The sequence below is a fragment of the Canis lupus genome, chromosome 26 (genome assembly GCF_003254725.2).
Source record: "Canis lupus dingo isolate Sandy chromosome 26, ASM325472v2, whole genome shotgun sequence".
In the NCBI taxonomy this organism is placed as follows: Eukaryota; Metazoa; Chordata; class Mammalia; order Carnivora; family Canidae; genus Canis; species Canis lupus.
The window spans coordinates 35,085,242-35,111,814 of NC_064268.1; the positions used below are offsets into that span (position 1 = coordinate 35,085,242).

The 26,573-nt window shown below is 38.6% G+C and overlaps 1 protein-coding gene and 1 long non-coding RNA gene across 9 annotated transcripts in view; one reads left to right on the top strand and one right to left on the bottom strand.

The window, feature by feature from the left end:
- The window catches only part of PRKG1 (protein kinase cGMP-dependent 1), a 1,199,334-nt gene that overhangs the window by 96,737 nt on the left and 1,076,024 nt on the right, over nucleotides 1-26,573 (bottom strand). For all 7 annotated transcript variants that reach the window (XM_025441421.3, XM_025441420.3, XM_025441422.3 and 4 more), the window contains one exon: nucleotides 19,500-19,574. In XM_025441421.3, the coding sequence (XP_025297206.1) occupies nucleotides 19,500-19,574 (75 nt within the window). The remainder of the gene's footprint in view (nucleotides 1-19,499; nucleotides 19,575-26,573) is intronic.
- Nucleotides 451-6,483, top strand: LOC112656203 (uncharacterized). Of its 2 annotated transcripts, XR_003134185.3 has the most exons (5): nucleotides 451-554; nucleotides 1,503-2,286; nucleotides 4,343-4,487; nucleotides 5,281-5,474; nucleotides 5,945-6,483. It is a non-coding gene; the product is annotated as an uncharacterized LOC112656203 (long non-coding RNA). The 2 variants fall into 2 exon arrangements; XR_003134184.3 differs by lacking the exon at nucleotides 1,503-2,286.

Below are 26,573 nucleotides of genomic sequence, written 5' to 3' on the forward strand. Positions count from 1 at the left end.
CTGCTCAGTGGGGAGTTTGCTTCTCCTTCTCCCTCTGCCTGCTGCTCCCCTACTCCTGCTCGCTCGCTTGCTCTCTCAAATAAATAAATAAATAAAATATTTTTAAAAAAAAGATTATTTTTTTCAAATTCCTTACCACGGATGACTTAACTGCTACTTGCTTTCGATTTTTTCTATATTGAATGCTGTTAATTAAATGCTGTTTCAATATTTAGCTCCTCACTGTTAAAGGCAGAGACACAAATCACACAAATGGAAACTTGACGGAGCCAACATTAGTCCTGTTATTTTTTTTCTTACCCACTATGTATTTCATTTTCTCTTTACTACTTAAATGGCTCAAATATTAATTCCTTGGTGCTTGTTAAGTACAACCTTAAGTATTTAATCCTGTGATCATTTTATCTTCGGTTAACAGTCATCATTCCCTTCTATTGTCATAACCGTCAGGTTTCCATGGAAACTGTGGACCAAGAATGGATGGTAAAACACCTCCTTTTTCCATCTACTTTGACAGTGTTATTTTTCATTAGGAGCCTCAATTATTCAGACGGGTAAGAATGTAGAGAGTGTTTCATAAATGATATAGAATAATGGTGGATCTTAACTAAATAAGAAATTATGTTTCTAGCGAAAAGAACTGAACTCTTTCTATTGAGAACTAGTTATCTGGTGGAGAGATTTGGGGGAGTTTTTGTTTCCTTCTTTATATTTCATTGTCCTACTTGCATTGTGTGTTACCATGGAAGGTAAAACACAAATTATCTTGGCAAAAACTAGTTCTTTGTTACACTCTTGATAAAATACAGTTTAATCTCTAGTAAATATCACTGAATGATACAGCTAAGTTTTAGAGAAACATCTACAATAGAAAAAGAATTCTTCAATTCACATCAGAGGATTTGACAAGTCAGTCTTATAAAAGCTCTCTGGAGCTCTGTCCAGAATATTGATTACTTCCTACATTTTGCCCTAAAATGTTATAAATTAAAAAGAAGCAATCAATTTTACTTCAATACAAGCTAATTATATCTGACTCTCTGAAGGGATCTGACGAAACTGGTTATAATGCTTCCTTCCAGCAAGGAAGGTTTACGTTTTGCTCTGTCTTAAATTATATTATTAAGGGGGACCCGGGTGGCTCCGTGTTTGAGCATCTGCTTTCGGCTCAGGGAGTGACCTGGGGTCCTGGACTGAATCCCACATCAGACTCCCCATAGGGAGCCTCCTCCTCCCTTTGCCTATGTCTCTCTGCCTCTATCTCTGTGTGTCTCATGAATAAATAGATTAAACCTTTAAATAAATAAATTACATGATTTTTTAAAAAATCAAAGTCTTAATTATTTGAAGACAAAGGCACACAGTTCCCTGAAATAAAGATCCTAGTCAATAAAAAGTTGGGGAATTAAAAGATGCTTTAAATGGTTGAATAAAATGTTAGAATTTGCATGTGGTTTTTTCACGGAGAAAACAGACACCACTTCTCTTTGCTTTTCCCACAGTAGAAATCAGGACAGTTTCTAAAGTGGCATATTTTCCTTAGTATCTCCTCTGCGAAAGGAGAATTGAAGAAACTCAGACCAGGGCAGTCCGGGGTCCTGGAGAAGTTGGTCGCAGTCACTGATAACTGTTGGCGCTTCCTCTCCATGAGGAATTATAAAAGGAGGGACCCCGAAGGTCATTCCAGTGGCACCAAAATGAAGCTCTTGGCAAAGCCTGAAGTCAGCGGAGGGCACGGCAAAGCCCTTGCCTCAACCATCTGTCTGCTGGGAAAGTTGCTTGGGTTGAAATAAAGAATAAAACGCTATGGCATACCATGTTTTCTAAAACTCAGAGACCGGGCCTCAGTCTCCTTAAAACCCAAGGCAAGAGATGAATTTCTTTTCAAGACCTGCACTGAGATGACGCGTCAGATGCTTAACCGCCTGAGCCACCCAGGCGCCCTAGAAAGGAATTTCTAATGCAAACAAAGTCTGACATCTAAAGGAATACACATTTTTTTTAAAGTTTTATTTATATAAATAGATGAGGATCTTGGAAACCACCAGCTCTGTGGAGGTTATGCTATGTGGGAAATTTGGGGGTTTAATTGATATCACAAGCTAAATTCTCATCCTTGACTGCTTCTTAAAATAATAAAAAGTCCCTTTGAAGTATGAATCTAGGTAGGAAATCAGAAGACCTGAAAAGTCTGATGTGAAAGTCACGTGTGAGGAATCCTAACCTCGTTCCTAATATGCTGCTTAGAATACGGCACGGATGGTACGAGATCACACGGAGCATATGGTGAGTTACAGGATATACTTATTTCAAAAAGTCATTCCCTTGCTTTTTTACTACAAAAAAGGCCTCGAAGCAGAGAGACCCAGTAGCAGTGACCATGCTTAGTGCCACTTTTGACTAAAAGGAACCAGGGTTCCTCAAGAAATGGCAGATTTCAGGTCCACCATTTCTCAAGGGGACAAAAGAAACCAAGGAACCTGGGACACCTGGTTCAGAAAGCAAGAGAGCCGTTGGCCACTAAAGGAAGAGCCAACCTAACACACTGAATGTACAAACACCCATGAATTCATAATGATAGCAAAAAAAAAAAAAAAGAGCCAAAACTAAAATTTAAAAAAGAAGCACCTCATTTGCCACTAAGAGGTAATTAAGGCATCAATTACTCAGGAAACTGGTAATTAATGGGGAAGGATAAAAAGCATTCATCCTGCCTGTCTTAAATGAATAGCACGGGGGTCAGGAGTCTATTAGATTCTTAGCCGGTGATGGGGAGTGTTTTTAGAAAATCCCAGTTAGCAGATATGGAAAGAATGATGGAAATGGATAATGATGGCGGTAAAGCCTAATGAGCTAATTGACTCAGGCAGTGACCTGCATTGCTATTAAAACGTCTAACAGAAGGTTGATGGAAACTTGACAATGTAGGAATACTCCCAGAGCAATGATCCAGCTTCAAGTGGCGGAAAATAGAACAACCAGACACAGTTTGCCTTCTGCTACGATGCGATACCGAAGTACACTGGCGTCCTGGGGAGCTTTCTTGCCATGAAAATCTGAATGTGAATTTAATTAATCCTTTAGGCTTGAGGATCCTCTATGAAAAATATAGATAGGATAGAGACAGACGAGGAGGATGACACCACTTAGAGACAGTAAGACAAATCTGAAATGGGGACCCATTCCAGGACAGCGGGCTGGTTTCCGCAACACCCCACCAGAGCGATTGGGGTGCTCTTCTAGATGAATGGAGAGAGAACCCAACACAATGTACGAGATTTGTTTTGACCTCAAGTCAAGCCAATCAACCATAAAAAGAGAGAGATCAGAGAAAACGGAGGATTGAATGACAACAATACTCTTTGTCAGGAGCAGCAATGACCCTGTAGTTATGAAACCTGTAACTACTCTTCCAAGATACATACGACGGGGGGTCCTTACAGGGAATGATAGGGTGTTAATGATGTGTTCCAAAGAGCTCAGTAAATAATAAAAATCTGTAACAGGAATTAGATGAAATGCCTGTGGTGCAAAGTTGTTAACTTGAGTCCGGGCGATGTTTATTAGGGGACAGGTTCATTATATGACCTTCTCTGATAGAAATAACAGTAATAATACGTTCCAAATATTTATCTCATGCACATAGGCATGTGACATGGTTAGGGTTCTGGAAGTTCACACCTGGGCTTTGGCAGCAGGGAGCTGGGGGCCAGTGTGAATCCCCATGCTCATCATTTACAAGCTGAGAGGCCCTGGGATTAATCCTTCCAGACCTCGGTTTCCTTATCTGTAAAAATTAAAGAAAATAAGAATATTCGCCTCATAGAATTATTGTTTGGATTAAATGAGGTAATCAATATGAAGCCCGGCACAGGATAAGTGGCCAACAAATGCTAGCCATTTTTGTCATTAATTATCAGTGTGATGATAATTCTTAAAAACTTAAGTAGAACGGGATTATATTTACACAGCATTTTCATATTTAAGTGCTTTCAGATGTATGTAATAATATATTCTGTTTCAATAGAATACACTTACATTTTTCAGATTCTCTGGGATTTGGGTTGTTTTGATCACTTGGGCATTTTCATTAACTGGTATTTTCTTTGCAAAAGTTACATGGATAAATCATTAATGTTCAACGAAATAGAATGAAGCACTGAATGTGAACGAGGCTTTGTTTTACAGTTTGGCAATGTCTGGCCCTCACTATCATTAGTATCCAGCATAGCAAAACTAATTTGACTATTTGAACTTTCTCGTTGCTGAGATTTTTCATAAGTAGGGGCTTATCCTCTATTTTATAGCAAATATTTACTGTCTATGTCTTTAATAAGTACAGATAAACCCACATTGATAAGCATCTGCAGTGATTGCAGGGTTATTAAAGCTTTCAAGTTCTGAAGAGCGAGCCTAAGAATATAAATGAGAACCCTCATTATGAAGGAGGCAGCTCTACGAAGCTGACAGCAGTCTCCCAACGCAAGGTAAGTTTATCTTTAGTTTTTGTTGCACCTGTAAACTTGGAATCCACATATTACAACCTGATCAAGGTCACTCTGGAAAGACAGTGAAGGCTGGTGTTCAACCAATCAGGTGACTGGCAAATGGAGGTAGGTCCAAAAGCAATGAGTGAAACACTTATGTCACCTGGCCCCGGGGTTGGTAAATTGAACACCAATAAAAAATAAATTTATTAAAAAAATTAAAAAAAAATAAAATGCCCATGCAAAAAAAATATAAAATAAAATGCCCATGCACCTTTAAAAAAAAAAAACCCACCCCTTCCGTGAGTCTAGGAGCTAGACTCACGGCTGTTTGGCTCCTTGAAGTATGTGGGGAATAGTCGTCATGTCAATGGGTGCCAGGAGGACCACACAGCACTGTGTTGGCAGGACAGGGGTGGCTGGGTGGGGGCAGGATCAGGGAGGCTGCTAAGTATAGAGGAAGCTTTAAACTGCATTTTATCAAAACTTCTTTGACAAACACATCTTCTAACGCTGCAGATGACAAAATCCATAGATATTTGCAAACAAATCTACATGAGCTAAATCCTCCGTTGGCTCACATCCCCATAATTGTCCTTTGCTTAGGAGGCTGTTTTGAAAAAAAAAAAAATAGATAAAATCCTTAGACTGACAGAGATGCTCTTTCCAAATGCTTGTCTCACATCCCTATCTCCCCTGTTATTAACACAAGTGCAATTGTTGCATTCATTAGATTTTCAATTTCTCAACAGGAGAGGGAACCTATCCTTTCTTTTGTATTCTCTTTGTCTAGTTATACGCTTGGTATATTTGAACCGAAAAATGTCGACTTCGTTCTCCGCAATAATGATGTGCTGTCCCTTGAATATGGAAGTGACATTACAAGCTCATCTCTAATTGACACATGATCTGCATATGGGAAGCTGTGTGCCCTGGCCCTCTCTCTTTCTTGTCTCCTCCTTGGAGCCCACTGCAAACATTTTCAAGGTACCCAACTGATCAAGGAGGTGGTAGCCATAAGATAAATCTAAGTATTCAATGCCCACAAGAGAAACCACCTGTTTTTCAAAAGTAAACTGAAATTTTAGTTACTAGTACAACGGAATTGAGGGGTGGAGAGGGGCTTATATTGATCTAAGTTTCCAAATTTTTTTGAGTACAGTTACATTGAGAAATATATTGTCAAACTTATCCTTTATACCCATTATATATATGGGAAAATATATCCTATATATTACATGTATAAATGAACATAATGGGAAAAAAATCAATACAACTATGTATATGGAATAATAAAAGCTGGTCATGATTAGCGACATGAACTTCAATATTCCTTAGGGGTTTCTTAACCCATAGTTTGAAAAAACACTCTAGAGGTTTATTCTTTTATAACAATCCAGGAGACTCCTATTTTATTATTCACCTCTGGATTTTTTTTTTTTTTTTAACTATCCCAGATCATCTGTATTCCTAGTCCTTGCATACCTTCTTCTCTGACACAGAAATCCCAACATCCTCTGCATTTCAAACATCCGCTTTCTGCCTAAGGATGCACAGATGACAACACCTCAAGGATTGACATGGCCGATTCTAATTGATTCTGGTTCTTTCCTCAATCAACAGGGAGCTAGACTCACGGCTGTTTGGCTCCTTGAAGTATATGCGGAATAGTCGTCATGTCAATGGGTGCCAGGAGGACCACACAGCACTGTGTTGGCAGGATCTATTGTTTGTGATTACCACAAAAGTGGAATTTAAAGAATGTCATTGCCCTTCATTTCTAAACGTTAATGAAACCATGTAGACAGAACTTGTAAAAATGCAGCTGCTTGGAGAGGCCGTCATATTTGTGACTTCTGGTCCTCAAAACCACCCCCTTTGTTGCCTCTGAGACATTCATCCTCTTTTGTAGGATATTGAATTTAACAATATACACTCGTGTCAGATTACCAATGTAATACCAGTCTTCTATTATAGATGTTTGTTGTACCTAAAACCTGTTTTTGTGTTTTCCATCTTAATGCAATGCCATGTTTAACTATTATAACCCAAGGGTTTGTATGAATAGAAAGAACACTGTATTGTACACAAAGTAATTACATTTGAGACTACTATAGTGGCTTAGAATCTAATGTGAAAAATGTCAGTCAACAATGTATAGAACAAACAGGCAGTGCTTTCCAGCTTGTAAAAACCCAGTAACTCTAACATCTTAAAACAAAAAAAAGTCTAGCACCTTACAACAGTAACAACAAAGCATCTAATAACAAAGTTTTAGCATCCTGGTGAGCCAGATTTTCTTGGTGAGTTAATTGTCCCATAATGCTTAAAATTCTGCTCTTTGATGGAGAATATTTTTTTTTTTTAAATCTTGAGTATTGGGGAGAAACCTAGGAATCGTAACTGAATGTGGATTAATTATTTTGCGTAATTCAGTTGTATTCTAAGCACTTGAGTTAATCACAGTTTTGCAAACCATGCTTTTCTGGAGCAAAAGTCTTGTCTGATGGCAACTGTGATACTTTTTTTTTTTTTTTTTTGTTCCTAAATTTTTCTCCCGGAAGTGAAACTATAGGGAAGTAAGGCTCATTTTCAACATTTGATTAAGGTCTGTACTGATATGAATATCATTTCAGTGCCCCTCCCAATAATTTTGTATTTATTTGCCTCCTACTTATATCAATGATTCTTAATCAGGGGCAATTTTGTCCTTTTCTCTTTCCCTCCCAGCAAATATCTGGCAATTTCTAAAGACATTTTTGATTTTCATGACTTGAGGGGTGGGTGGAGGATATGCTATTGGTTTCTAGTGGTGTGATGTAATGGGATATTATATATTTGGTGTTTGTCCTTGGTGCTTGATACAGAGCCCCTAAGGCCCTAGGACTCTCTAGAATGGGAACTGGGTCTTTGGCATGCCAATGAGATGATGATGGTGGCTGTGGCTCCTGGATGGCTTCAGGGTAGTGGCTGGCCAAGAAAGAGCAGCCCAGATGAGAGTGTCAAAACCTTCAGCCCTTCCCACCCCTGCAACTGGAGAGGGCTAAGGGCCTACAGCTTGACTTCCATCATCAGTGGCCAATGATCTGATCAATTCTGCCCACATAATGAAGTCTCCATTAAAGCTCCTAAACAGTCGGATGAGGAGAGCTCTGGGGTTGGTAAATACACCAATATGCTGGGAGGGTGATGTATTCAGAGAGGGCGTGGAAGTTCTGTGCCCACCCGCCCATGCCAGCCTTCAATTTGGCTGTTCCTAAGTTGTATCCATTGTAATAAACTGGTAATGGTAGCTAAACTGTTTTCCCAAGTTTTATGAACCATTCTAGAAAATTATAGAAGTTGAAGAAGAGGTCATGGGAACCCGTGAATTTTTATCCATTGGTCAGAACATAGGTGATAATGTCGGGGACTGAGTGGTGTCTGGAGTGGAGGAAATCTTGTGGGACCAAGCACATCACCTGTGGGGTATGTGCTGACTCCTGGTCATGAGTGTCAGAACTGACTGGAACTGTGGGACGTTCAGTCAGAATCCGGAGAGAGAGCTGGTTGTTGGTGTGGAAAAATCCCACTCATCTGGCATCGGAAAGGTGGAGAGTAAAGAGCTCAGAAGTGGGGAGAGACCAGGGATGCTGCTAAGCATCCTCTGATGCACAAGGCAGCCACCACAACCAAGGATTATCCAGCCCCAAATGTCAGTAGTGCTGACACTGAAAAACTCTTGTTTATACGCATAGTTGCGTGATATTTCCAAGATTTACAAAAATAGCAAAAGGCTGAGTCTCACAAAACAAGCTTATGAACAAGCTGATTTAGGTATAATGCTTATGAAACTATTAAAATTTCAAGGTGGTGACTACAGTTGAAGACTGACATATCTAGGAGGAAATTCTGAATATCTAAATTAAATAATGTAGCATGACAGTGGACAATAATGGGCCAATTCTTCAGTACTCTACTAAGCAAAGCATCAGAAATTATTTCTGAAATCATAGATTGAACCATATGAGATTGCTATTTCAATAGGCTAAAAATGGTCAACTATTGGCAGTTTCAAATGGTCTAAACTAGTAAAATTAATTTCTTATTAACCATTAATTCTTATTAACTATCAATTTCTCATTATTTAATTTTTATTTATTTGTAGAACATCATTAAAAAAGGAAAACACTGACAAAATATGGTATTAAAGATGCATTTAAGTAATAATGTAAATAAAAGAAATTGGGTAAGGCAGATAGTGTGCCTTCCTTTTAGTCAGAGTAAGGAATAAGATGTTTTAGTTTTTGAACAACATCTATTTAGTTGTTTGGAACATGTTGAGCTTTTTAGAAGAAGAAATATTCTTATTGGACTTCTATGGTTTCTTAGTGTGGCTCATGAATGCAATCAACAGTAGAAAATATGAGCTAGGAAAAACATACCCTGTATAATGCAATTACTGTATCTTTGGGTTTTTTTAAAAAATGAGCTCTGGGAATCACATTTTGTTAAGTGATGAACCATTTCACTTATGCTCCTGATTCCTTGCACTCCCTACTCGCTCCCGGTGGACACTGGCATGTGAAGCTGTTGTTCTGATCACGTGTTTCGGTATGGAAGGGAATATTAATCAATATGTATGTCAACAGCCCTCCAAAGGTAGGGGCTTGTCTACTCTCCTCATTCATGTCCAAAACTCAAAAAAGCACTGTCTATATTTAGTCTGTTGATAAAGTTTATCACTTTAATGGCCTTTTCTGTCTCAAGACAACTTTTTGAAAAAAAAAAAAAAAAAAAGGAAAGAAAATTTTGGAGCCCAATTGGAAAGAAGAGTTGTTATATTGACTAAAGAATATTCTTCATCATTAAGGCAACTAATATAATAAAGAGAGTCCCATCCAGAGGAGTGTGCAAAATTAATCCACTGAATAGTATGGTGCAAGGGATCTTGATTTGGGAGGACAGATCCTTGAACAAGATTGTCTTCAGTAAAATGGATGTATAGTAAATTGTGACATTTTGATGAGCCAATTTGACCACCATAATAAGCACACAGCACTTTAGAAACATCAGTATTAGTTAAAAAAAAAAAAATCCTTGGGAAAACTAATGAGGAGTTACTTATACACCCAATGAGTCATACTTCCAAGTCCTTAAGCTGAAAAGTGGCCTTAAATTCTTCATTTTAGGGACCTGCTTTATCCCTTTTTCAAGGATCCTAGGATCATTATTATTCAATATGTTTAATCAGTAATCTATCTAAGTTGTCTAAAATATTTGCACAGTTTCTGAATATTAGAGTGACAGCTTTTGTCTCATACCCCAACATATCTGACATAGAAGAGCATAAGCTGGTTGCCTGAAGTAATTAATACAGTTCACAGAATTGACTAATATTTGCAATTTATGCATCGGGGGAAAATAGTGTGATACGCACAAATGGCTGTGAGCAGCAGTCATACTTCACTTCCACGATGTCTCATCTTCCTCAAATAACAATTTAGAAACATAAATTAACATAGTGTGTTGTGTTCATTGCATTAAAACAATTGACATTGCCATTTTAATTCATTATTTAAAAATCATTTCTTTCTACAGGGATTCATGGGAGAAGTATTGGTATAACATTTCCAGTTTCCAAGGTACTCTGTAATTTTCAAATGGCATTTTATTGAAAGATAGCCTGGCTTATTATCATATCTAAATGTCATATTGGCAAGAGAAAATTGTATGTATAATGATGAAAATGAAAACCACTGTTTCTAAAAGCTAATTTATTTAACTACTATGAGTGATCAGAATCCACTTCAAGCAAAACTGCATCAATTTTAATTTAAATATTTGGAATAGAGTAAGCACTTAACAGCAATATTTTCAGAGTCGAAGGGGAGAGAAATGTAGCTTAGTGACTTCTATTAAAATACAGACCCACAAGTTATTCCATAACCTTTAGGAGTCGGTCTTCTGTTGCCCACCACAAAGATGTCTTCATTATAAGTTTAGAACACAGCGCACATGGAAATAGTGTTTATGTAATAGGAAGTTGCACGTCTAAAGGTATGGCTTGTTAACTTCCACATTCTAAGCATCTACACTAGAAAGGACTTGAGATGATTGTTTTTACAGATTAGAAAAAAAGCCGGTCCAGGGATGCTAGTGCGAGGCGCTAGACCTTGGGTTCAAGGTTACACGGAGAAGCTGGCGCGGGCCATGCTGTGACTAAGACCCACACCTCCCCAATCCATACCCTCTTGGTATGTGCACACGGCCTCACCAGAGGGACCTCTATTGACACTATCAGCCTTGATCTCCCTAGGTTCAAAAGTTTTCATTCAACAGATGACTGGATAAAGAAGATGTGGTACATGGGCAGCCCGGGTGGCTCAGCGGTTTAGCGCTGCCTCCGGCCCAGGGCGTGATCCTGGAGACCCAGGACGACCTCCCTGTATGGAGCCTGCTTCTCCCTCTGCCTGTGTCTCTGCCTCTCTCTCTCTGTGTCTCTCATGAATAAATAAAATCTTAAAAAAAAAAATAAGATGTGGTATATACAGAATGGAATATTACTCAGTCGTCAGAAAGGATGAATATCCACCATTTGCTTCAACATGGGTAGGACTGGAGGGCATTATGCTGAGTGAAGTAAGGCAATCGGAGAAAGACGATCATCATATGGTTTCACTCTTATATGGAATATATGAAACAGTGAAAGGAATTATAAGGGAAAGGAGGGGAACTGAGTGGGGAAAAATTAGAGAGGGAGACAAACCATGAGGGACTCCTAACTCTGGGAAACAAACCAAGGGTTGCAGAAGAGGAGGTGGGCAGGGGGATGGGGTAACTAGGTGATGGGCGCTGAAGAGGCCACTTGATGGGATGAGCACTGGGTGTTACACCACAGGTTGGCAGATTGAAGTCAAATTTTAAAAATGTAAAAACAAACAAACAAACCAAAAAACTAAAGGTTTTCTCCTGAGAATGGCTCAACTTCACATGCAAGGCCGCATTAGCATTATGCCATATGCTGTCTTCACAACAGGGAGAGAGACTGCCTGCATTGCAGAGGAAAAGATGTTTCAGTTGAAGATTATTACTTTTCAGCTGCCACTGCTGAGAACACAAGGGCTATCCAAGGCATGACTATATCCTGCTTTTTTAAAAATACCGTATCACCAACAGGCTCTGGGACGTCGGCACATGGAAAAGGCGCACGCACTGGCTTGCTCCCTTTTCTTTCTTGGGCTCTGACAACTCTGACCTCATTGCCACATAGGACCAAATCATCCTCATGATTTACCGGGCTCTTGAACTTCTGAAAGTCATTTCCCACCGTGGTTGTCCAGCACGGTCCTTCCCTTTCAGAACAAGGGAGCAGCCCGGAATCCAATGGTTGGTCGGCATGCACCAAGCAAGTCAGCCGTGCTAGAATTTTCAATTATCTGCAGTCCTCTGCTGTGTCAATTACAAAAGGTCGCAGCGCAAGGACATTCTGGGAGTCACCTTTATGAAGTCTTGCTACCCAGGGAGCCTTACAGATAAATGCTGCCGAGGAGAAATTAATAAACGGCCTTTGAGCGTTTCACAATTTTTAATGAAACAAAGAAGAAACAGTCCTACCCAAGGCCACGTCGTTTCATCCTGAAAATCATTGCATAAAAGAGCCACTGCATCGGTATCACCATGGCTTCAACAGACATTGCCTTTGATGCTCTCGAGTGACAACTCGCAGCCAAGGTTTGATCTGTGAGCACTGGGGGGCCCTAGAAATGGGCCCACGCCTCCTCCCACCTTGACTGCATGTGCTGGATTTTGAAAACCCAAGAGCACTCGCACAGCAGAGAGCCCTTGCATTCATCCAGGGCCCGACCGCTGAAAATTTCAGTCTCCTTCCTGTGCTTTGCCCTGCCAGAAAAATGTAAAACGGGTTTTATTGCCCAGATAACGGGACAGTCTTCTGACTACTGAGCCCTGGAAGTGGTCAGCAAGTTCTCGTTCTGGCTTGAGGGCGATTTCAGAAAGCCATCCGGTGTTCTTTCCATTTAATTGGCGTATTGCTCACTTGAATTCTTCCCACAGGGGGCAAAAACAATTTTCCAGGCTCATTTCCCTGAGAACTGCTTCCATCAAGACCACGTTAGTTTAAGTAAATGGTTGATAAGACTGTGGGGATACTGAGATCTGTAGCCTAAAATGCTTGGCAGAGAAGCCCTCCTAAGAAAAGTTCAAATTTTCAAAGCTGGGGTGTTGCACACATGCAAACCCATGTGTGTCTGATTGTGCACATAGAATCTCATGTTTGCTCCACCCTGGACCGCCCTGGGGCACTGGGGGAGAAGTGAAGAATAATGCAGACCTCTGTTGGGATTTGCAAAGCTTTGTCGTTTTGAGATGCCTCTGAGGAGTGGATTTCCAAAGGCCTGAGTGACTTGCCAAAGAGCACAGAGCCACCGCCTGGCCCGCGACAAGCAGGGTGAGCAGCTACAGGGTTGTCTCGGCTAATGAGATGTAACGAAAGAGAACATTTGCGCTGCGTCACGTGTGTCAAACAACGAGGCTTGGCACCAGAGCTGTTCTGAAAACACCAGACTAACCTGTTCCTTTGCAAATGAACTTGTGAACAGAAGGGGAGCTTTGGAGGACTTTGTTAGGGAAGGAGGAGTAACATTTTTATCTGGACTCAGCCAGAAGGGCCAAAGGAGTGGTCCGTACGCAGGGAATGTTCTCTTGCAAGGAGTCCGAGGAAGGCACTGCGGTACTGCATTGCTTCAGGGTCAATCCTGCCACCTGTTTTGGGGGGCATCTCATTTTTTCTTGCACCCTGATGAGAGGAGCCTGCATTGCACACTCCTTATCGCCAGCTCCCCACCACGGTTTCAGCTTTCTGGTTTACTTTTTTCCTTTCTGAACTACGTGAGCCTGAGAATCCATTTTTCGGGACAAGTTGGAGAGTAAGTGGAAATGAGAGAGAGGTGCATGGCGAGGGGAGCAGAGCAGGGCAAGATGGTGATCCCAATGGCATCTTTACATCTTTGGGCATTTTGGGGGCTCCTTGCTCAGGGTCCCTCTCTCCTCCCCGTGCCCAGGGGGAGGCCCCGCTTGTCTCTGCAGGAAGAGGAGCTTATGTACATATTCATGCTAAGATAGCAGGAAAAAAATATTAAGTCCTCTTGGGAGAATTTTAAATGTTTACAGGTTCTTTAAAGAGGGGATAACATTTAAACCTAAAGGAATATTACCTAATTAAAACAGAAAAGTAAAAATCTACTTAAGGAAGAAATCATCGCAAAATCCGCTTTTGTCTACGACAGTTAAAAGCACCTGAGACCCGCTTGCCTAGACTTTTCTACTCTCCCCTCTCCTGGACTGAACATGCTCCTTTCTCTATCAATACTGAGGATCTCCAGATCCTTCCCCTACACATTTCTATTTTACTTGACATTTCCTAAAATTTCGTAGAAACTCATTGACCCTTGTTTCTTCATCTCAGGTTCATTTTCAGTCCGTGGTAGGGGACTCCATCCCTGCCCATCCCAAAGTGAACATGGACCAGTGGTTTGATAGATCCGATTGGTGCTTGTTAACCGACGCTCTAGAACTCTCGACAGCATGCAGCATCATCGTCTCCTCCCTCATGCTTGAAATGCACCCTGTTCATGGCTCCTGTGATGCATCTGGCTTTGCTTCTACTCCTCCTCTCTCCTTTTTAGTGTGTGTGTGTGTGTGTGTGTGTGTGTGTGTGTGTGTGTTCCTTCCCTTTTTCCTTCTATTTTAGTGAATGCCATTGTCTCCCTCTGGTTTCTAGACCCCAAATCCTTGCATCATCATTGACCATGCTCATCTTCATCACCAACATCTACATCCTTAAGGATACCTACTGGTTTCCCCCATATGGTTCTGTTCACACTGCTCTTATGTCTAGTCCTATCTACCATCACCGTTCCCTGGAAAATACTGTGGGTTCTCTGCTTCCACTCAATACTCCTCCAAATGCTGAGGAACGGGTGCTCAATTAGAACATACACCAACTCATCTCTTTTGGTAACTGACAAGCCTAAAGTGATTTTCCTAAATCCTTAACATCCGATCTCTGACTTTTACATTCAAGGTCCCAGTCTTGATGGTATTTGGGTTTCTTGAATAGCCAGTCTTGTTTCCCACCTAGGGGGCCCTGTAAATGCTATTTCCCTGGCTACAATGCTCTCTGCGCTTAGTTGCCTGGGTAATACCAATTAATTCTTGCCTAGCCAACACCAGCTAATTCTTCAGAACTCAGCTCCAAACTAGATAAAATGTCACTTCCTCAGGGAAGACCTCCCAGCATCATTAATATGTGTGTCTCTCTCCTCCTCATTGGGCCTTATCACCATGAAGGCAAGGTATACGTGCCCATTTTATTCACTACTTTATATGTAGCATTTTGTAGGGATGCAGAAAATATTTGTTGGCTAAATGAGTGCCTGAGTCAAAGTGAACAACCGTGGTTAACGCTCGTACGTGAGGGGCGAGAGAGTCAGCGCAGGGTCTTTAAATCTATAATTCAGATCAGGTGACGACATAGATTAAAACATGAGTGGACTCCTGTGGAGGTTTATGTAAATTTTGCCATGAGAAAGAGCTCCTCGTGGAGAATGATATTGAGAATCAAGTTAGATCACAAATAAATGCACTTACAAATCTATATCCATAGAGCTTCCAGAACTGCAAGATCCATAGTGTTAGAAAACGAGTTTTCTACTCAATATGCACGTTGTGAAGCACAATTCCTGACTCATCATTAAGTAAATTTCTAAATGTTTATTAAATGAAGACATAATCTCAAAGGAAAATAACGTGTACCTATCATCACAAATGCTACTTTCTGCTCTAAATAAGGTTTAATGATGCTTAACTTTGATCTGCTGTTGTTTCTTCTAATGGCTTTGTGATTATAACTTCATATTTTGGAAAGAGAAGCCCTTAGTGGATAATTAGCAGCAATCAAGAGAAGCTTAAATATGCCATCAAGGTAAAGTTTCTGTCAAGAATAATTTTCTTTGTAGGAAATACATGTCGTGAAGCAGGCCGAAGGCTCACATCCAGCACAGAGGAGTTCTGAGAACCATCTCGCTGGGACATTTCTCTCTGGCCCACCCCCTCCCCCCACCCCCCACGGGTCACCCACGCTGAGAACTCACCACGGTGCTTCTGCAAGTGATGCTCTGTACCTTTTGTAGACCATCCTGCATCTGAGGCCTGATTATGCTACCAGCTAGTGAGTTTCTCACAACTGACCTTCTAAATGTCTCAACTGAATTGATGTTTACAGCCAGGTCTACTTTTCTTCTTCTTCTTCTTATTTTTTTTTTCTAACCCAAATAGGCATAGTCAATGACACAACACCAACAATAATTTCACATGGATAAATAACGTGATCATGTTAGAAATACTAATCTCATCTTTAGTGGGTTCTGCAAAATCAAGGAGATCTTAAAAAAATAAAGCTTTCACGATGGAGTCAATCAACATCTCCGTTCTAAATGGTATAGATTTTGGAATCTATATAGAAATTGAGAGTCAGGGGATCCCTGGGTGGCTCAGCGGTTTAGCGCCTGCCTTCGACCCAGGGTGTGATCTTGGAGTCCCAGGATCGAGTCCCACATGGGGCTCCCGGCATGGAGCCTGCTTCTCCCTCTGCCTGTGTCTCTGCCTCTCTCTCTCTCTCTCTTTAAAAAAAAAAAAAAAAAAAAAAGAAATTGAGAGTCATTACAATTATCCAGGGAATTTAGACAATTAGAGCATGTCCATGGCCCTTGAAATGGCAAACCTTAGAAGTTCCTTAAATACTCATGAGATAAAGGGACAAGGTACTTAAGGGGAAGAGATCTAATAAAGAGACAACAGCATTGACACAAATAGATATTTCATTGTGTTAGTTCAAGCTTTGCCTCTGAGTGATAGGATACCTAATTAAAATGATACTTTCAACTTCAGAAATCTTCAGATATTAAGTACTTATTAGAAAGCTAGAAGATGATAACAGTGTAAAGGGGATAACAAAGATTTCTGCCAGAATGAATATATATATACGTATTTGGCTATTTTGTGGAATAAAGTTACATTTACCAATTTCTCTAGAATTAGGATCAATGATTTTAGACATTTTTTTCATCAAGGTATTCCCATCTTCTAAGTAATAATCACTCTTATGGAAGGTGGGTTGTGCATTCATTTGGGTTTAATATTACTTGAACTAAAAAAAATTTTTTTTAAGGATTTTATTTATTCATGAGAGACACACAGAGAGAGGCAGAGACACAGACAGAGGGAGAAGCAGGCTCCCTGTGGGGAGCCCGATGTGGGACTCGATCCCCGGACCCTGGGATCACACCCTGGGCTGAAGGCAGGTGCTCAACCACTGAGCCACACGTGTGCCCTGAACTAAAAAAAATTTAATCTCTACTAGTCAACTTCTATTCGTGTATAAATATAACTAAGTTCCAGTCTATCAAATGTATGGTTCAAATAACAATATCTTGAGCCACTTAGATGGAAATAGTCATTTTATTGCCCGTCTTTACTCTTTAATCATGATTTCCCCCTTTTTTTTTTTTAAGTAAGCTCCATGTCTAGTACAGAACCCAAGGTTGGGCTTGAACTCACAACCCTGAGATCAAGACCTCAGCTGACTTTTACAGAGAGTCAGTGCAAGGTCTTTAAGTCTGTATTTCAGATCAAGAGATGTAGATTGTAAATTAAAACACATGACTGTACTCATCTGAGCCACCCAGGTGCCTCTAAATCTTCTTTTCACTAAATGTTACCATTTTTACAAAAATTATGTTTATGGATATTTTCCAGGCTAGTTTAAATTTCAGGATATGCTGCCAAAGAGAGAGTAGTCTGTCTACATCAGAGTAAAGACTTCCTGCCCATGAAGTTTTACATAATCAATATGCAGTAATTAGCTATGAATCCCAAGCCATTTATCAAATGCACTAAGATATACTTCCAGCGATTACTTCTACCAACAATATCCTTCGTTTTTATAGCCCTTTGTAATGTACAAAGTAATTCTACTGCCATCAATTAAATCACAGAAATATCATTTTAAAGGTAAGATAAGGACATTGAGAGGCACTGTTAACTCATGACCGAGATCACTTGGTTGGAAATGACAGAGGCAGAAACAGGACCTGAGGCTTCTGCCCCATGTTCAGAATCATATTTTTCATATCGATTCCCTTCCAATGACAAGTACCCTCACCCTTCCTGTCTTGTAATTGTCTGATCTGGACTTCAGTGTTTTCATTTACCTTGTTACTTTTGATGGAAGCATGTGCAAGTGAACCCACAAATATCAGGACTCATGAGATGCCCACACGGTTATCTTTATAAAGCCAGTGGGACATTGAGAAGGACAGGGCCAATTCAGGACACTTGCCCATCACTGACTGGTTTTAAGCCTATGACTGGACTCAACTTTGGGCAAATAGGAGTTATAAAAAACTTTCATTAGAACAATCTAAAATTTAACAAGAAACAGAAACAGACCAAAGAATGCTTTACTTTAAAAGACCTCTGACTTTTTCTAATAAAAGTATTTAGACAGTTGCTCATGCAGATTTTAGATAAATTTTGAAGATTACCACCAGTTATATACACAAAACATATATGATGTGATATATATGTATATGAAATGACCCATGGCAATCTTAATAGAATATATATATATATATACTCAAGAAAAAACATGCTAACATAGATTATAAATATTAGCTTTTATGCAGCAAATGTGCCTCTAAGGATCAAGTCCAGTAATAACAAAGGGAGTTTTAGGATTCTTAAAACTGGTAAGGATCTTAAATGGCCTGTCTTCCACCTCAGTAGGATTAGTGCCACTACCAGAAACTAAAGTCTAAACTTAGCATAAATGTGTATTTTAATCTATTGTAGAAAACCAGAAAATTAATATCTATCATCCACAGTACAGGCAATCCCCATGACCGTGTGGAGTTTGGTGTTAACACCAGCTGGTGCAATTGCAAATCTCTGCAGAGGCCCTGCCACCGTCTAAGCTCAGGATAGAGGTCTGTGTCCCTCCAATGAGCAAAGGAAATGAAAGTAAATATACAGAGAAAAAACCATGATTATATTTAGACAACTTTGAAAATAATAGAATTTTATCAGCCAAAATGAACTATAGTACCTAATTTTTTTATGTCTAGGCCCAATTTTTAATCTTAGATTTTCAAGTCAAAAGCACTTTTTTTTTTTTGCCTTTGGGGTTACTACAAAACCAAGCAAATTCTGCCTCTGAACTATCTCCTTACTGATACATTTTTGTCAGTTTAATCCTTCAGGTGTCCTGTGAGATATCAATATTGACTTGCTTATACTTAAATCGGTTCAGTGGAGAAAAGAGGGGAGGATTATAAAGATTATCACTTTTTAAAAGTAACCTATAAGTTTTTTTCAGCAAAGACCAATCTCACGTAATTTCAAGTCTTTATCAAAAAAATTCAAGCTTTGTCTTAAAGGTAGAAATATTAGTAGATAAAAATTGTATTTTGTTATACAGAAATGATAATTAATGGGATACGTACTGTCTCATCTCATTCTGATACCTTCATGCCACTGCAGTTCAATGTAAAGCAACAATCTATTTGTACCAGGAAATATTTCCAGCCTTATTATTTTCCATATAATTGAACTATTGAACGCAACAACCACTATTCATTCAGAAAGTATTTCCTATGGGAGAAATAATGTGTTCGGATTCAATTATTTATATTGGATTTTACACTTACCATTTTCCCTTGTTGAGATTATTTTCCTCCCAAAAATTAAGATTTTGTGTTTAAGAAGACGCATATTAAGCCTACTATGTAATCATTACCTTAAAATTTCCTTTTTCCCCCCTTCTTAAGCAGTTAGTTTCTTACTGTCAGAGTGTTGGGCTTTGTTAAGTACCACAAAACAATCTTATTTTTATTCAAAATCAATTTTTAAAAATCAAGATTGAGGTCAAAGGGGGGGAAAATACCCATCACTTACTTTGCTTTAGCTTCTGCATCTTCATATGCTTTATTGGAAACATCATCCAGTCCTCCAATCAAATGCTTGAAAGAGCTGGTGGGAAAAACACAGACATTAGGATAAACCCTCTACAGAGTCGTTATAATGACAACCTAGTCAACCGTATACTGAAACAATCTAAAAGGATCTAAGTAAAACTGAATTCAAGCATTTAATTCAGATACATTATTAAGAAACACACTACCAGATAGTGATAATGAACTCTGAGAGCAGTGACCCCTTCCGTCTTGTTTGGGTCTATGGTTCCCAACACCTAGAACTGTATCTGGCCAAAGCAGAGGTCCAAAAGAAAGGATGGAATAAAGTCTGTGACACATGAAATGATATATCACAAAGTTAATGGGTCACTTCTACTAGGGAAATAACAACATGATCCACCAGTTACGGAATGTCTACCGTATGCACTATCCTTTCAATTATCTTGAACATATAGTAATTCCAAGTCTCTAACACACTGTAAAAGACAAGCATCACTATTGCCACCTAACAGAATTGTAAACTAATCTTCAAGGGCAAAATACATATGCAGAAGAGAGGGAAAGAACAGAAGAGAATTATAGGAATGTCAACTCCTATAGGATACTATAGGGTTAGCCCAAAATGAACACACACACACACACACACACACACACATACACACACACACACGACAATCACCCTCGAAAATTACTGAAATGCAACCACAGTAACCCCCAACGCTACCAAAGTCGACTGAACAGAGGACCAAAGGCAAAGTGTATCTTCAAAGTGTTCACATAATAATCAGGGCCCTGCCTTACAGGGGCTTGCCTGCCTGGGTAATAACAAATAGTTACAAGCAGTCCCGTGAGTCGGTATTATCTCCACTGCATAGATGAGGGTAGTAAGGCACGAGAGGGTAAGGAACTGATGTCAAGTCACACAGCCAGGAGGAGTGAAGGCTGATGGGGAAGGAGGCCAGCATTCTCCCCCAGACCCTGGAAACCTGCGCTGTGGCTCCTATTCAAATCACTGTGCCTTGATGCCGACCATCAAATCTCTAGCAATGTCTAACATGTATATGGAAAATGGGAAAGTGCTGTAAGAAATCACATCCTAGTTTTCAATCTCTATAATCTCAAAGCCTGGAAATGCCTTTGTGTCTTGTATTAAATAACAAAAGACGCCTGATCAGATCCTGAAACACAGGGTATTTGTCAATGTAAGTTTAAATGTTGTTTAACCACTTTCACAGGCACTGTTTTGTCTTTTTTTTTTTTTTTTTTGAGAGTTTGTGTGTGTGTGTGTGTGGGGGGTCAAATGTGTAGAGAGGAACTTGGTGGTTGCTTGGGGGCCCAGCTGAAAGGAGGTGGGGCAGCCATGAACTCCGGCTTTTGGGTAGTGATCTCATCTGGAGGACAGGGTAACTGGAACACTGAGCTAAACCACAGAAGATTTCTAATCCAAAAAGGGACCTAAAGGATGTGACAAGAGGCAAAAGAATCGAGCACCACAGAGCGTCAAGTTTTCTGTGATGAATTGTGGTCATGAACACCAAGTGAGTGGAGGCTGCAGTTGGCAATGGTCCTTAGACAACTTTCAAAAACATATAATGATCAAATAAATGATTAATAATGATTCTTGAGATTAATTTTCAAATGGGATTTTTTCCATTGTTCTTTAAATAGCAAAATTCCCCCACCTTCCATAGAATGCCTCCATCATGATTTAGAGAAACTCTCTGAGGCTAGATGAGTTTCCACTGTTGAGTAAAACACAGTATTTTGCTGTGAAAATCAGTAATATCTGGTTGATTTTCTGTTTCCATGGATAATATAAAATTTAACCACAGAAGGTGTAAGTTACGTGTGCAGGATGACTCCAGTTCTGCAGCACATCCAGGACCATAGTCCATGTCCCCTTATCCCCACTCCTGTCCTCTACAATACCTACAATACTCAGATATTTTTTTAATATGACCACATCCAAAACCATTTGAAAAGGCAATGACAGGAACCCAAAAGCATAATGTGGTAAAACAAAAAAGCAACAACCCCTAAAACAGCTTTTCAAAGGCATTCAGACAGTGTTCTTAAATTTTTAACACTCATAGTCATTTTGAGTTTAAGTAGTTAAAAAAAAAATCTTCCTCTTTGCATCTAATTGGACTTAAATATATCATAAGCAGGATGGGATATTATTTAGATTTAGAGGGTGAATGGATGACAAATGAGATAAGGATGAAAGCTTTGTAATGTAAGAGAATCTGTCCATCCTAGTAGGTTTGGTTAAAACAACATGGATCACTTTTTGAAAAGGCAGTTTGAAAGTCCTATTCACAAAATGTACAAATGTAAACCCCTACATCTGGTGGAGCTCTACAGAGTTTAAAAAGCAGAAACCATCTAATCATAGAAATGAGTTTAAAAGTAAGTAGAGCCTGATTGGGGGGGGGGGGGAACACGTTTAGAATGGTTATGAGCTCTTTTTATCCACTTTTGTTAAAGCTTAGTCATATCCAATGACAAGTATCACATTTAAAAAGAATGAACAAAAGAAGTATTTCAAGTGTGACTTTCTCATGTTAACTTTTCTTAAGTATCCTTGATTTAAAATATGAGTTTTCTTGGGGTGCTAATGATTATTTCTTAAAAATTTTTTAACTTAAATTCTGTACTTCTTAGATTTAAAAAATGAAGGGAATGATATGAACTCACAAGAGGCTCCTATCTTGATATGATAGGAACTTATTTTTGAAATAAATTTCCTCTAATTAAGGAAAATGCTTTTCATTTAAAATGTAATCAATTTATTATGGAAAAGCTTTTTTTAAAAAACGATTTTATTTATTTGAGAGACAGCGAGAGTGAGCACACGTGCCAGCAGAGGGAGGGGCAGAGGGAGAAGGGAGAGATAATCCCACCACCCTGAGATCATGACCTGAGCCGTAATCAAGAATCAGATGCTTAAGTGACTGAGCCACCCACGTACCCCTATTACAGAAAACTTTTAAAAATTGAGAGAAGAAATTAAGAAATCACTCATTGATCTCTAACCACAAATAACTAATGGGAATATCTTTACGTATTTTTTTTACTTTATTTTAGGTAGAGTTTTATTGTTGTCGTGCATAGACTTGTAATGTCTATTTAAAGCATCTATGACATTATGATAGATGATTTAATATCTATGATTTAATATCTTGATTTTTAACTTCATATTATAGAATTTAAGTGTACAGTTTTATTTTTTTAAAAACTTCACAAGCACTATTTTCATGGACATATAATAGTACATTACGTGTACACGCATCGTGAAATACCTACCTATCCACCTACACAGGCAGAGCCCAATACACATATGCACACACGTATACAGGTGAAGCAGGGGTGTGGCACCCATGTACAAAAACATTTGTGTTTACACTGTTATAGATTAAACGTAACAGAATTTCTTTTTAAAGTAAAATACCCAGGACTATAATCTTGTCTTTGAAATTGGAACCACACGTCCTTCGCAAATGATCTTTATTTAGAAAGCAATCCTGGCCAAGCGACGTTCTTTCAAACCCAGAACAAAGCCATCCTGCTAATGGTCTAAGCATCCTCAAACAGTAAAGTCAACCGTTATGCTTAACTAAATGTTGAAGAAAATGTAGAATTTTTAAGCTGTGTTAAGTTCCAAGTGGCTGCTTCTATGGATCCCTGCGATGAATAATTTAAGAATCTTAGTAAGTTTAATTGATGGTATTATAGAATTTATCATTCCTGGTGCAAGCATGAACTAATTAGTGTCGCATTTTTCCCTCTCACAGATATTCTGCAGGAACACCTGCCATCTGTATGGCCCCTTATCAAAGAGGCATTTGGAAAAGTATTACTATAGGTATCAGGTGTCTTTTTAAATATTTATCAAGTCCGATGACATTTCTTGACTATTAAAAGGAAAGATTTTCGCTGTTCTACTCATAAAGGGATTATAACACAATGTTTTACAAACTTTTAACAGCTAATGAGCAAAAACTATAAAATATTTTTTATCATTTATAACAAGGATGGGAGACCAGAAGACTTTTAGATCTGTTTATAGATAAACTCAACAGTTTATGTGTGAGTTGTATTTCAGCACTGTAAAATAAAAGAACCCATTTCACATATATGCCAGACATACTCTGGAATAAATGAAGAAGACATTAATGAGCTTCACTCATTAATTAAATTGGAATAAATTCACTCATTAATTAAAGTGAGACTTTAACTCCACATATTTCAACAGCAAAATTTATTGCATGCTGAGGCAGTATCAGGCAACTTTCCTCTTGCTTTTCATGGGATGTGAAATCTGGTTTTAACAAGTCTTCACAACACTTAGAGGGGGCGGATAAAATGTGATTAGTTGAACACACAGAGGTAGGGAGAGATCAGATGGGAAATCCCTTTTAGGTATAATGCTGGTAGTTTGAACACATGTGCAAGAATGTGGGTGGAAAAGAAAGGAAAGAGGACAGAAAAAGGGATGAAGGAAGGAGAAAAGTCTGGATCTAGGAAAGGAGGAGAAAGGAAGACAGGAAAGGGGGCGGAAATGTTATGTTCACATCGAGAATGGTATTTGCAGAAATTTTCCTTCAAAAGTATCAGTTAAAAGGCCACATTTCCTATGGAATTTTTCTGTTTTAGAACATTATGGTGACAGTAACTCAGTGGGTAATGATTTCAGTTATTAAGATGCTTTCATTATTAAGCCAAAACATCCTTTTGAAGGGAGCTGATTACTCAGTGGTATGTCTAAAAAGTGTATAATTTTGTTCTTCGGTTGTGATATGATGAGACTTCATCTAGAGAGAAACGGGCTATTATATTATTAGAAAACCAGTCCAAATGCCAGAGATGAGCTTTACCATGCTGCTAAAAAGTGACAGCATTTACATTTCACTTTACAGTTTATATAGCACTTTCTTCATTAATAAATTTTTTATGTGCTCAGTAATACATATTAATTGATTTAGTCTTCATGGTCTTTTCTCCTCTTTTCCACTAAATTGGGGATCTTGTATAAAAGTGCTTAGAATAATTTTTTTTCTCAAGTTGAAAATAAGGTGGGAGATCTCAAAACTTATAACAGTTTTTTTCTTGATTATATTTTTAAATAAGATGCTATTCTATTCTTAACAGTTAAAGAAGTTTGTAAGTCAAAACGAGCCAAAGGTAATATCTTAAAAACCAGACATGACTGCAAATACTTCAACAATGCTAAGCAAATTTTTGCCAAGCATTATCTGAAGTCTTGATAAAACTCTCTTTGACAGGTAATATATGATTATACCCATTACACTTTCTTCACCTGAATCTTGGCTAAAGCTTTAAAAATATATTGTATTGTATAATGTATTAAATAAAATACAAAGTGTTTCAAATTAGTTGGGACATTGGTTACTTAGCTAAGTCCAGGATATTAGAGGCATCCTCCATTACTTCGGTACATTTATTGAGAAAATCTGCTAATTCACTTTGTGGCTTCAAAAAAAGGCTCTTTGTTACTTTTGTTTGATTCTTTTATTCATAACTAGAGTCATAATTACCAATGGTTTACCGTATCAAGCACTATATGAATATATATTTCATTAGAGGGAAAAGGATCCCCAAGTATAATAAAACCAACCAGCATTCATATCCTTCCAAATATCTACTCACCCACCCATCCTTTGTCTATTCAGACTCACTTTTGTGCTTGTGCCATACCTATTATCTCTAAGGAATGACTCAAGCTACTGTGGATGATACAAAAAGAATAAGATATATCCTCAAGAAATGTACAGCTTTCTAATAGAGATAAGAAACAATTATCATACAAGGTGGGAAGGGAAGAATGGTTGAATGCTATCACAAGGAAGATTCCAGGCACGTGAAGGCAAAATCAGTTAAGTGTCAACTCTTGGTTTCTGCTCAGGTCATGATCTCAGGGTCCTGAGATGGAGCCCCATGTTAGGCTCCATGCCGAGCTCAGAGTCTGCTTGAATTTCTCTCTCCTTCTCCCTCTGCTCCTATACTTCATGCTCAAGCTTGCTTGCTCTCTCTCTCCCTCTCAAATAAATAAATAAATAAATAAATACATACATACATACATATATAAATCTTTTTTAAAAAAAGGCAGGCTCTAATATCTATAAAAATAATGTTATCTATTCAGAATTAGGGTAGTAATTTAAGAGAAAGTCATTAACACATTTATGAGCAAAGTTTCCTTATCAATTTTTTTTATTCTGCACATGTTATTCTACACATGTTTATATATTTCATTCTGCACATGTTATATAAAATTAAAATTACACATACCAAAGTGTCAGACATTTGTCTCTATGTTTCCTTTGTAACAATAACCCCTTATCTATCATGGGCTACAAGGGATTAATCAACAAGCCTCAAGAAACCATCAATTCTCGCTTGAAGTATCCATCTTCTCACTTCAGGTCCATAGCATGTGGGGGTTTCTAGCCTGAAACTATATCTGACATCTGGTTCTTACTTCAGGGCCATGCAATTCTTTACTCCTATCCTTCAACTGTCTCAAATGGGACATCTCAATGGGGTTTATTTATTACAGAAAAGTGATGACAAATAATACACCTTAAATTTAAACCATTTCCAGATTCTAATTATATGCTTTAAATGAATCAAAAGCTGAAAGTAATGATCCAGGTGCAAAAAAACAACAAAAAAAAAAGTTACCAAAGAAATCAAAGAGTAAGGACTGATCTCAGGGACTCTCTCAATTCATTAATGATTCTGGAGAAACAAAAATCCATGTTGCGTTAACCACATTTTTGTGTCTCATATGTCTGCACAATTAGTCTTCTCCACAGCAGAGTCTTGTTGAGTTGTCTAGGCTTATTATCTGTCAACTGACATAGACTAACTTTGGATTTTAAGATTTACTTTTTGTGTGTGTGTGTGTGTGTGTGTGATCCTAACAGTAAGATGTTGAAAATTTGAAAGGGATTAAAAACCCCAAGGAATAAAAGATTACTCATAATCTATAGCCCTGAGCTAAGTATTCATATTTTGGTACATATTCCTC